We start from the raw sequence: 12,313 nt of genomic DNA, 5'->3' as shown, positions 1-12,313 counted from the left end.
TATATGATGGATTTTCATTTTAGCTCAGAGACAGATAGTTGTATACAGCTCTGAGATTTTTATCCAGAAATGCCAGTTTCCAATTCTAAATAGGTAAGGTTCCTGTCAAAAGGTAAGGATTCAAAATAGCTTCCAATGGGAATAGGAGTGTAAAGAAAAGCACCCCCTCATCTTTTTTATTTATTTATTTTTTTGCGGTACACGGGCCTCTCACTGTTGTGGCCTCTCCCGTTGCGGAGCACAGGCTCCGGACGCGCAGGCTCAGCGGCCATGGCTCACGGGCCTAGCCGCTCCGTGGCATGTGGGATCTTCCCGGACCAGGGCACGAACCCGTGTCCCCTGCATCGGCAGGCGGACTCTCAACCACTGTGCCACCAGGGAAGCCCCCCCCCATCTTATAATAACATTCCTAGCCATTTCCAGGGTCTGCTAGTGCCAGTTTATGCACTAGGAACCTTAAGAAACCTGCCCTCTGCTCTTTCCCATCACACTGCACACTGGGTGTCATCACCCACATCACAGGTGAGGCAACTGAGGCTCCAAAAGTTGGATGGGCGCTCAAGATAAAACAGTGAGTGCTGAAACTGGGACTTGACCTCAGATTTGCCTAACTCCAAAGCTCTTTCTCCTGAAAATGCTTGCCTTCCAACCAAGAGCAATGAAGGGAAAAAAAAATCAGTAAATTGAACTTCATCAAAATTAAAACTTTTATGTATCAAAAGACGTTATCAAGAAAGTAAAAAGACAATCTACAGAATTGGAGAAAATATTTGCAAATCATGTCCCTGATAAGAGTCTAGTATCAGGAATACATAAAGAACTCTTATAACTCAACAGCAAAAAGACAAACAACCCAATTCAAAAATCCGCAAAGGACTTGAATAAACATATCTCCAAAAAATGATATACAAATGGCCAGCCGGCACGTGAAGGGATGTTCAACATCATTAGTCACTAGGGAAATGCAAATCAAAACCACAGTGAGATACCACTTTATACCCACTAAGATGGCTAGAATTTTTAAATTACAAAAACAAAAACAGGAAATAAATTTTGGTGAGGCTGGATTGTGCATTGCTATGCAATGCTGATGCACTGCTGATGGGACTGCAAAACAGTCTTGTGCATTGTAGAAAACAGTTTGATGGTTCCTCAAAAAGTAAAACACAGGCTTCACATGGCCTTTCAATCACTCCTAGGAATATATACCCAAAAGAAGTGAAAATGAGTACCCAAAAAAGTACATGTACAGGGCTTCCCTGGTGGCGCAGTGGTTAAGAATTCGCCTGCCAATTCAGGCGACACAGGTGCGAGCCCTGGCCCGGGAAGATCCCACATGCCGCGGAGCAACTAAGCCCATGCGCCACAACTACTGAGCCTGTGCTCTAGAGCTCACGAGCCACAACTACTGAAGCCTGCGCACCTAGAGCCGGTGCTCCGCAACGAGAGAAGTCACTGCAATGAGAAGCCCGCACACTGCAACAAAGAGTAGCCCCCGCTCGCTGCAACTAGAGAAAGCCCGCGCGCAGCAACGAAGACCCAACGCAGCCAAAATAAATAAATATATTTTTTTTAAAAAAAGTACATGCACGTACATGTTCTTATCGGCACTATTTATAACAGCCAGCCCAAATGTCCATCAGTGGATGAACAGACAAAATGTGGTGTATCCCTATGATGGAATATTATTCAGCCATAAAAAGGAGTAAAGTACTGATACATGCTCTGACGTGGATAAAGAAGCCAGACACCAAAGGTCATGTATGGTATGACCCCATTTATATGAAATATCCAGAATGGCTAAATCCAGAGATGGAACACAGACTGGAGGTGGCCAGGGGCTGCGGGTGGGGGAATTACTGCTTAATGGTAAGGGGGTTTCCTTTGGAGTGATGGAAATGTTTGGGAACTAGATAAAGGTGGCAGTTACATAACACTGTGAATGTAGTAAATGATACTGAATTGTTCACTTTAAATGATTGTCTGAAAAAAAATAAATAAATAAGGCTCTTTCTTGCCACTCCCAAACACATGCAGTATTAATCCACTTGGGCCTAGTACTGAAGGGTCAGCCTAAATCTGTGCTTCCCAATCAGGGGAGATTTTGCTTCCCAGGGGACACCTGACAATGCCTAGAGACATTTTTGGCTGTCACGATGGGGGTGGGGGAGGATGCTACTGGCATCTAGTGGGCGAGGGGCCAGGGATGCTGCCAATTTCCTACAAAGCACAGGACAGCCCCCACCACGAAGAATGATCTGGCCTGACCTGTCAACAGTCCCAGGGATCAGGTCCACTTTAGTCGTTGTCCCTGGTTCAAGGCAGACAGTCAGATTCTATTTTGGAAATGACGGGGAACGGCAGCTTTTTGTTCCTTCTAAAGCTGACAGCATTGCTCTTCTTTCTTTTGTGAGACGCTTTCCTCTCACAGACTGTCATTCCCGACAAGAACAGACCCAGACAGCACTGCGAATGGTCATATTCCCTGGAGGATGAGAAGGGCTCCTTCAAATACTGCCCTCCCGGCCCAGTGCAAAAGGAGCCAGAGGTTTAGGTCTCTAATTGTCCTAGGAGAACAGAACACTGATAAAGAATCAGGCAAGGGATACCAGAGATGATCTAAGCCCAGATATTTTTTCCGTTGTGAACCCCTTGGAAAACCTAATGAAACATATGCATCTTTTCCCTGGAAGAATTCACATATGAACAGGATTCAATCAAAAAAGAATCCCTTCCTTTGAGTGGAAGGGTGTATGGAATCTTCTGATCCCTCTGAAAGCAATGACAGTTGCCCCCAGACCAGCTCACCAGGTCCTTCCTTAGAACGTCTTTCAGTCACTGGCTAGTTACATTCATGCAGAAAATGGATTCTTATCACACACAGACATAGAGGTATCTACCTGTTTCCCTTTCCAAATCTGGATTCAATTCTTAGAATTACCGATGGTACCCCCAATTCTTTTCATATACATTTAAATCTGTAATTGCCTCCATCTTCCTTTTAGAACCATGTAACCCCTCTTTGCCGCCTGAGAAATGACGATTATGTCCTCTTCTCTACGTAGAACACAGACCTACCAGCCTAGATCTCACATTTAAAAGATTTTTCCGGGCTTCCCTGGTGGCGCAGTGGTTAAGAATCCGCCTGCCAATGCAGGGGACATGGGTTCGAGCCCTGGTCCAGCAAGATCCCATATGCCGCGGAGCAACTAAGCCCGTGCACCACAACTACTGAGTCTGCACTCTAGAGCTTGTAAGCCACAACTGCTGAGCCCATGCGCCACAACTACTGAAGCCCGTGCACCTAAAGCCCATGCTCCACAACAAGAGAAGTTACCACAATGAGAAGCCCGCGCACCGCAACAAAGAGTGGCTCCCACTCGCCACAACTAGAGAAAGCCCGCGTGCAGCAATGAAGACCCAACACAGCCATAAATAAATAAATAAATTTATAAAAATAAAAAAATAAAAGCCTTTTCCTGTATTCCTTGAATGAGCTCACCGAGGCTGCAAAATAGTGCGCGAAGCTGTCATGAGGATTCCACTGCACGGCTCCAATGTCCCACTTGCTCTGGCGTGAGATCTTTCTGTGACCTTCGAAGGGGGCATCTAGACTGACGATGTATAGGAATCGGCGGCTAGGAAAACAACATCAACATTATGAAAACAGAACAGCATTAGCACTAAGATAGAAAAGTACATTTGGAATGACATACGGTTCGCAAGCAGTGCTCAAAAAATCCCCAGATGTACATGACGTTTATCGACTCCGAAAGGCATACAAGTGACAAGAGTAACTCGTGGCTGCTGGGCAAGTGGGAGCCATACTCCCTGTGAGATCTGTCTCTAGAGATGGTCCTCCCTCCCATATCCATGGAAGTCTGACCTCCTCCACCAGATTCAGCTCCAGCCCAGCCCTCTCCCAGGCTTTTCCAATCCCCCAGTTAGGATCATAGCTGCTTCCACACGACTCCCATGACACAGTCTGCATTTGGACTACAGCACAGCACTTATCTCTGTAGCAGAACTGCTAACGTAAATGTTCCTGTCCCAAACCAACTGAGTGTTTGGGGTATGGAGCATGTCTTGAATATCTCTATATGTCCCTCCTCACTAGGCACAGTGCTTTGCATGCAATAAACGTGTGTAAAATTAAACACCTCGCTTATCACTTAGCTAAATAATTTGAGAAGATCTCAAATTCCCGTGCAAGTTGACTACTTGGTGATGGGAACTAAATTAACACTATCAGAAGGGGAAACAATAACCAAAAAATAATCATAATGAAAATAATAATAAGTGCCAATAATGTTCAAGGTGCCAATCAATATAAAGGATCTGAAAACGGTGATGTCCTTTGTTCACCTATTTTCCTTCTGTTTTAAGAAAAAAATCCTTGGTGTGTGTATCAACCTCTTCAGCAGCCATCAGCGGTTCTTTGTTGGGGAGCGCTCCAAGCCCCCGGGAGTCGGCGAGGACAGGTGGGCTCGATAATGAAGAAAAAGATTAACCGTCCCCGCTCAGAACAGACAGGAAGTAGAAAGTTAAAATGGCATGTAGAACTCTAGCAGAAACCCGAGGAGGGATGGATTAAGAGAGAAAGGAAGCACAGGTAAGACACAAACTAAGAGAATTTCTGGGGCTTCTGAGAAAGTTGATATAGTACAAAGACCTAGAAACTCTGACCTCTTCCTAAGGAATCATCTGATCCCATGGCAGGCAGGCAGGCATTTCCCATTAGAATGAAACAGGGCAAAGGCCAAGCACTATATATATGGCATGTTTTTCAGCAGGGGAAATCAGAGACAGTACAGGGCAAATGCAGAACAGCAGAAGGTGGGCACTTCAGGATAAACATGCCTGATTGGACATAACATGTTTGTCTTCATCCCCCACTGAAGACCCACTAGAATAAGAGTGAAACCATAAAAGACGGAAACCCACAAAGAAAATGAGGGAGGAAACGGAAAGCCGACAGAAAAATGGTTAAGTGATCCAGGGGAAAAACAACCAGCACCCAAGGGCCTGCAGAGCGAGCTGGTTCACACTGTGGAATCCAGGCCCGCAGGAGCTGGAGAGGAAGAGAAACTACCTCAGAGGAGCCCTGGGCCTGGGACAAGAGGCACGGCAGGGGGTGAGTGAGAGCTGCTGTGCTCAAAACAGGGCAGGAAGTGGAGGGTGAGACGCTCAGGCCTCTTTCCCTGCTCAGAACTCACAACACATGGCTTTTAGTCTTCAGATGGTGACTAATGACAAGCGGATTCTTCTCAGGAGGAAGTGTGCAGCCCAAGAAAGAACGAAAGGGAACAAAACAACAACAACAATAAAGCCCTGGAGATGATGGCCTCTGGGCACCCTCCAACAAAAGGGCCTAGTTCCCACCTGATCTCCCTACAGTGGATCCCACCATTGCACACGTAAACAGAGATTCCACTCACTCTTTAATATTAACAGAGAGCCCATGAGCATCAGTCACAGCAGGAAACTTGAAAGACAGAGACCAACACAGCCAAAAGGAAAAGAAGGAAATGGGCGGCACAGAGGAAAGAAGAAAACCTAGAATTAATATTCTCAGAGACATGAAAGAAGACAATTTAAAGAACAGAGAACAAGAGCTCTTGGAAACTAAAGTTATAGTTGAAATTTTAAAACCTGACAGAAGGGTTGGAAGTTAAAGTTGAAGAAAACTCCCGGAATGCAAAACAGAAAGATAAAAAGACCGAAAGTTCAGAAGAGAATCCATACAGGATATCCAACATGCACTAAGAGAAGCTCCACAAAGAATGAGGAAAATTATCAAAGACATAATGCTGGAAAATTTCTCCAAACTAAAAGACACAGATTTCCAGACTGAAAGGGCCGTCCCAGGTGCTAAAATTATTTGTTATTTTAATCTGAATGGTGACCATATGGGTGTATATATATGTAAATTTATTTGAGCTGTTCACTTAAGCATACACTTTACTACACATATTTTAAAGTTCAATATAAGAAAATGAAATGGTGAACTTCAAGATCATGTTGAAAAATAACATGGACGTATGCATGTCTAAGAACACATCAGAATAAGAACACTCGCATGATTTCCAGTTATATAATCCCGTTCTCTCCTAGAATGCTACAAATGACAATATCCACATCAGTCAATACTGAGAAATCTAACGTCTGAGATACAGTTCTTCCAGGGCACCTGCAAGTATTTTATGGGTTGTTAATATGGCTACATAATGCCAAGTATATGTTATTTTTCTATTTGTTTAGATAAAACAGGTAATAATGTCAAAAACGGGAGGAGGGTCCCTCTAAGTGCCCAGCACAATGAATGAAAAAAGACACATACCAAAGCGGTCACAGTGAAAATTTCACACACACGAGAGGTAAAGATAACACTAGGGATAAAGATAGGATTTCTCCAAAGAGAAAAAATAGGTCACACACAGAGTCCAGAATCAGAATGGCATAGGATCTCTTGACAATAACTCTGAGAAAAAAGAACTCCACATACTGATTTAACCCAACAATTGTTACATGACTACATTGGAAGGAGGGGGAAGGCCAGGTATATATACATAAGGGACTCACAACTGAAGTAGAAGTGCTAAATATTCATCATCTACTGTAAGAAGTCAATTTGAATATCTGTGATGGATAAATCAAGATACAGCAGTGTATGTAGTATACCACTTGGAAAAATAGAAGCAACCCAAAATAAACAGCTAAAGAGTCTTAACTGGTTGCCTCTGGTGAGTGAGATCAGGGTGGGGAAAAAGGTGAGGTGGGGGGCTTCCCTGGTGGTGCAGTGGTTAAGAATCCACCTGCCAATGCAGGGGACACGGGTTTGATCGCTGGCCCGTTAAGACCCACATGCTGTGAAGCAACTAAGCCCGTGCGCCACAACTACTGAGCCTGTGCTCTGGAACCCATGCTGTGCAACAAGTGAAGCCATGACAGTGAGAAGCCTGCGCACCCCAAGGAAGAGTAGCCCCTGCTTGCCTCAACTAGGGAAAGCCCACGCACAGCAACGAAGACCCAATGCAGCCAAAAATAAATAAAATAAATAATTTTTTTAAAAGGGTGAATTGCATGGTATGTGAATTATATCTCGATAAAGCTATTTTTTAAAAAAGTGAGTTTGGCTGGGGCAGAAAAGAGACATACCAATTTTTCCTATCTATGCATTCAGGGTGACACAAGAAAATGGTATCAATAACTGTCTCTGGGGAGTGGAGTCAGAGGTAGGACGGAAACTTACTTTCCATGGTATATCCTTCTGAATTAATGTTTGCTATGGTTTTATTTAAAAGTAATTTAAAACATGATTTCAAAATAAAATAATGAATAGAAAACACTTCATTTTATAAATGGGTTCATAAACAACTAAGTTAACGAACATAGAGCTAAATCTGAGAGGTAGTAATCTAGAGCAACATGAAAGGAAAGGGACTCTGACCATTAAATGTTATCATACTGGTACAATGTTAGGATGATTAGCAAATGCAGGGACCTTAATTGCCAGAATCTTAATTTTGAACCAGAAGACACTACAGAAATTATGTAGTTCAACTTCTTCATGATAAAATCGAATTGCTTCATGAGAAAACCGAAGTCCAGGGAGGCCAACTGAATAAATGTCCAAGGGCTCATAATCAATGGCCAAACTGTAACCCAGATCCTCTCAATCCTAGGAACTAGCTACCTGTTAGACCATGCCACACAGCATCCTTCTGAAGAGTCCATGCACTAAACAGAAAATGGCAATTTCAAGACCAAGCTACCAGTCACTAACATTTCAAAGGAATTTTATTGCTCACCTGTTAGGGCAGAGAAAAAAATAAACTGCAAATAATCCCCACAACTACCACTGAGGTCACTAGGACAGCAGAACTAAAAACCCTATGACTGTAATCCTTAAATAAGAAAGTATTTTCCAATTTCCCAGAAACCTCTTGATTTGCAATTTGTTCCCAGAAATCGTGGCAGACGAACGCTGTAAGCTCACTTACCCGGAAAGCACTGCATGCTGCCCCAGACAGTCCACAGACATTGCAGTTGCCTGTGAGAGAGAACACAGATTCAGTTCTGCCAGCAAAGCCAGCTCAGGTTAGAGAAGACAGGCAGGTAGACACCTGTGGGTCTTCCTCTTCCCATGGCCCAGGCAGTCCCCGGCTGGCAGTTCTCTACAGTGGATACCTTAACCCCCTTCTAATTCTCATTCAAATCTCACATTCACCTTCCACAATAGGGCAGCAGTTGTCTGTTCTCCCTGAGACCAGGGCTACACACAATCTAACCTGGGACATCTTTCTCTCTCTCTCTCTCTCTCTCTCTCTCTCTCTCTCTTTCACACACACACACACACACACACACACACACACACATATACACACATACACACACCATCCATGCCTTCCCAAAGGGCATGGACTCCTCCTCCAAGCCGAATGGCAATTGGTAATATTCAAACACCACCTCTGCTGAATCCATGGTCACATTCTTGTCATTGAGATGCCCAGTTCCCATTTAATCTGAGATTTCCAGCACCTTTTACTGCCTTCCATTTCCCAGGTCTCCCAGTTCCTAGGGATCACCATCTTTTCAGGATCTGATGTCCAATTTCCCAAAGACCACACCGAACCAAACAAATCTACATTCAGGCTGGAGCGTGAGGCTAATTTTAATCACGGGAGTTATAGCCCTAAATTCTCTTATTTGGACAAGTTCAAGTCCTGCTGTATTCTCAGGGCATTATCTGAAACAGTTTGTGCCGTTGTTTATTAAACGCTCTAAGTTCTTTCCAAGAGTCTATCAAGAGAGAATGCATTTTGTACATTCTGCTACACTCACACATCACAAATGGTAAACAGAAATTCTCTTCCTCACTCTCGCTGGTCTTATTAATGGGTTTCTCACTTGTACACCCTCAAGAAACACGTCACAGGTAACATTAGGGACAAGAAGCCAGAGTGCTTTCACTGGAGGCTGAAAAGGGATTATTATGCCTCCTTCATTCCACTAGAGTCATGAGCAGAGAATAGCCCAGCTGGAAAAGCAGGCAGTGAAATTAGATGCCATTTCCAGGACTCTTCTGTGCAATGTATACATTAAGGGTATGAAAGAGGGCAAGATGGTACCTCCAACCAGGGACGGTACCATCTTTCTAGAGTGTGTGTGGTAGCAAGAATCCTAAGGTGGCCCCAAGATTCTGGGTCCTTGGTGTACATACACATTCTCCCCATTATTCAAACACTAATCTAGGTACTGCTACAAACGGATTTTGAGATGTAATTAAAGTCCCAAATCAGTTAACCCTAAGAAAGAGAGACCTGAAACAACCCAAACGCCCATCAGCTGATGAATGAACAAACAAAACGTGGCATATACACACAATGGCATACATGCTACAGCATGAATGAACCTTGAAAACATTATGCTAAGTGAAATGTCAGACAAAAAAGGATAAATACTGCATGATTCCACTTATATGAGGTGTCTAGACTAGGTAAATTCATAGAAACAGCAAGTACAGTAGAGGTTGCCAGGGGCTGGGGGTGTGGGGTGTTATTGTTTAATGAGTACGGAGTTTCCGTTTGAGATGACGAAAAATTTCTTGGGGGAGGGAGGAGGGGGAGATAGAGAGACCTAATCACATCAACTCTTTAAAGCTAAGTCTAGAGGTCAGAGACAGAGGAAGTCAGAGATTTGAAGGGTGAGGGATTGATTTAACATGGAGAAGACTCTTTGCTGCCGGCTGTGAAGATGGACAGACCACATGGCAGAAGCTGAGAGTGACCTCCAAATAACAATCAGCAAAAAACCAGGGACCTCTGTCCTATAACCCTCAGGAACCGAATTCTTCCAACAACCTGAATGAGTTTGTTAGCAGATTCTTCCCTAGTCAGCTGAGCCTCCTGACGAGAACACAGCCAACGGATGCCTGGGTTTCAGCCTATGAGACTGAAGAGAGAAAGCAGTCAGGCAGAGCCTGGATCTCTGACCTACAGTACCGTGAGCTAACGAGTCTTTTTTTTTTTTTTTTTTTTTTTTTGGCCACGCTGCACAGCATGCAGGATCTTAGTTTCCTGACCAGGGATCAGACCCATGTCCCCTGCAGTGGAAGCGTGGTGTTCCAACCACTGGACCACTAGGAACTCCCCTAAAGTCATGTCCTTTGACTCAGTAATTCCACCTCCAGAATCTATCCAAAATACAGCCAAAACTTTCATACACAGAGTTGTTGAATTCATGTTATCTATAAGTAAATTATAGATCTCTAGACAATGAAATGTTCTAGAAGCATTAAAGAATGACATAGAAAAATGCAGGAGCCTGCAATGAGAGTATCATAACTCACCATATCACCTTATCAGAGCAAGTTATTTTTTAAGAAGTAAAACAAAAAAACCCACACCTAACTGATATTTCCCTACTCCTATCCCAGAAAGAAAGAGGCCAACGTTATGCTTGCAGGAGCACATGAAGGAGGGTTTGCTAGGCTGTCCCAAAGGGGGAAATGGAGAGAGGGAAGTGCTTTAAGCAAAGAACCTAAAAATAAACTGACCAGAGTAAAAGGTGGTGCTTTGTCAGGGACAAGAATCCCCCTGGAAAGGCCTCAGCACCCTCAGTGCACCCGATGGGGAATGGCTGAGAGATGCTAAGTCTGGGCATCAGGGGTGAAGAACCATAGGGTTCTTGTATGATCCCACTGTAAAGAGAGGAAGGGAGCCCCATAGTGACTGAGAGAGAACCTCCCACCAGCCTGCAGGCAGAGCCCTGCTGCAGATTAAAGACAACTTAGAGGAGTACAGGAAAGTGGTATTTCATTCCTTACTATGAACTAAAATTTAAATCAGCTACTAAGCCTGAAAAAAGTATCCCAAAATGTTTAGATGGTAGTTGTTCCTATGGGATTTTAATTTTATTCCTCTCAATGAGTCTACATTTATGTATTATTTCTATATTTGCATTATTTTATAATAAAAAGCACTTTCTTTCCGAGGCTCCTTCCAACTCTCTTCTCTTTCCATTCCTCTCATCTAGGCCTGAGACTTGGTCTACAGCAACACCCTCCCAACAGTCTACCTTCCCCTCTCCCGTCTCCATTCAACCTAACACTGAACCTCTGAAGACACAGTTCTAATTACATCAATCCACTGCTCTCAAACCTTTGTTGGTTTTTCTCACTCTGAATAAAATCAAGCATAGACTCCTCAGCCTTCAGGTCCTTCCAAATCAGACACTTACAGAATTTCTCAGGCTGACCCACTCTCTACCTGCTCAAGCCACACCCATTCACAGCACTCACCCGATTCTGCAACTCTCCCAATTCTGAAGAGATGGTTAAGCTCTTCCTTCCGCCTAGAAAGTCCTTCTCTCCTACTCTGCTGTTGAAATTCTACTCAACTTTTAAGGCTCAAGACATACCTCCTCTAAGAAGCCCACCCAGCGTCCACCAAGGGGACTCCACCTTCTCCTAAAGTACCTTCCCTGCCCCTCCATCACAGGACTTGCCTTAACTTGCTTTGTGGTACAGTGAGTCCCCTACACATGAATGAGTTCCATTCTGAGAGCAAGTATGTAAGTCCAATCTGTTCACAAGTCCAACCAAGTTAGCCTAGGTACCCAACTAACACAATCAGCTATATAGTACTGTACTGTAAAAGGTTTATAATACTTTTCACACAAATAATACATAAAAAACAAACAAAAAAAATAGAGACAACATTTTTAATCTTACAGTACAGTCCCTTGAAAAGTACAGTAGTACAGCACAACAGCTGGCATACAGGGGCTGGCATCGAGGGAACAGGCAAGAAGAGTTACTGACTGCAGGAGGGAGAGGAGGTGGGAGATGGTAGAGCTGAAGGATCGCCAGCAATAGGAGACGGAGGGCAAGCTGCAGTTTCACTCACGCCTGATGTAGATGGAACGCACGTTCACATCTTTGAAAGTTCGCAACTTGAAGGTTCGTTTGTAGGGGACTTACTGTAGTTACTGCTGTGCACAGTGATCCTCTCCCACGAGCTGTGAGCCCCGGCAGGTGAGGGCCTATTTCATTTCTCCCAGAGCTCCCAATGAGGTGCTTTGTGAATGCAGTCACTCTGCACACATCTGATAGTTTTGAAGATGGGTCAGAACCAGGTGAAAATCAGGGTCCTCCCAGCTCGGAATGTGCAGACATCTCAAAGTTTTTCAGTAGTTTCCCTTGCTAATTTATCACCCGTGAATTTATCTATACTTCTCCAGTTCCCTCACTTTTTTAATACCTCCTAGGATAATGAACTTTGATAGTTCATTGCCTGCTGTGGGAAACCTT

At 43.9% G+C, this 12,313-nt stretch overlaps 1 protein-coding gene across 3 annotated transcripts in view; it reads right to left on the bottom strand.

Annotated features, from left to right (window-relative positions):
- WDR59 (WD repeat domain 59) overlaps positions 1–12,313 on the bottom strand; it is a 117,155-nt gene that overhangs the window by 96,217 nt on the left and 8,625 nt on the right. For all 3 annotated transcript variants that reach the window (XM_079907189.1, XM_079907190.1, XM_079907188.1), the window contains exons 2-3: positions 8,004–8,053; positions 3,503–3,638 (exon numbers count right to left, since the gene is read on the bottom strand). In XM_079907189.1, the coding sequence (XP_079763315.1) occupies positions 3,503–3,638; positions 8,004–8,053 (186 nt within the window). The remainder of the gene's footprint in view (positions 1–3,502; positions 3,639–8,003; positions 8,054–12,313) is intronic.

This window comes from Stenella coeruleoalba (genome assembly GCF_951394435.1).
Source record: "Stenella coeruleoalba genome assembly, chromosome: 20".
Classification (NCBI taxonomy): domain Eukaryota; kingdom Metazoa; phylum Chordata; class Mammalia; order Artiodactyla; family Delphinidae; genus Stenella; species Stenella coeruleoalba.
This window is presented reverse-complemented; position numbering and strand designations above follow the sequence as displayed.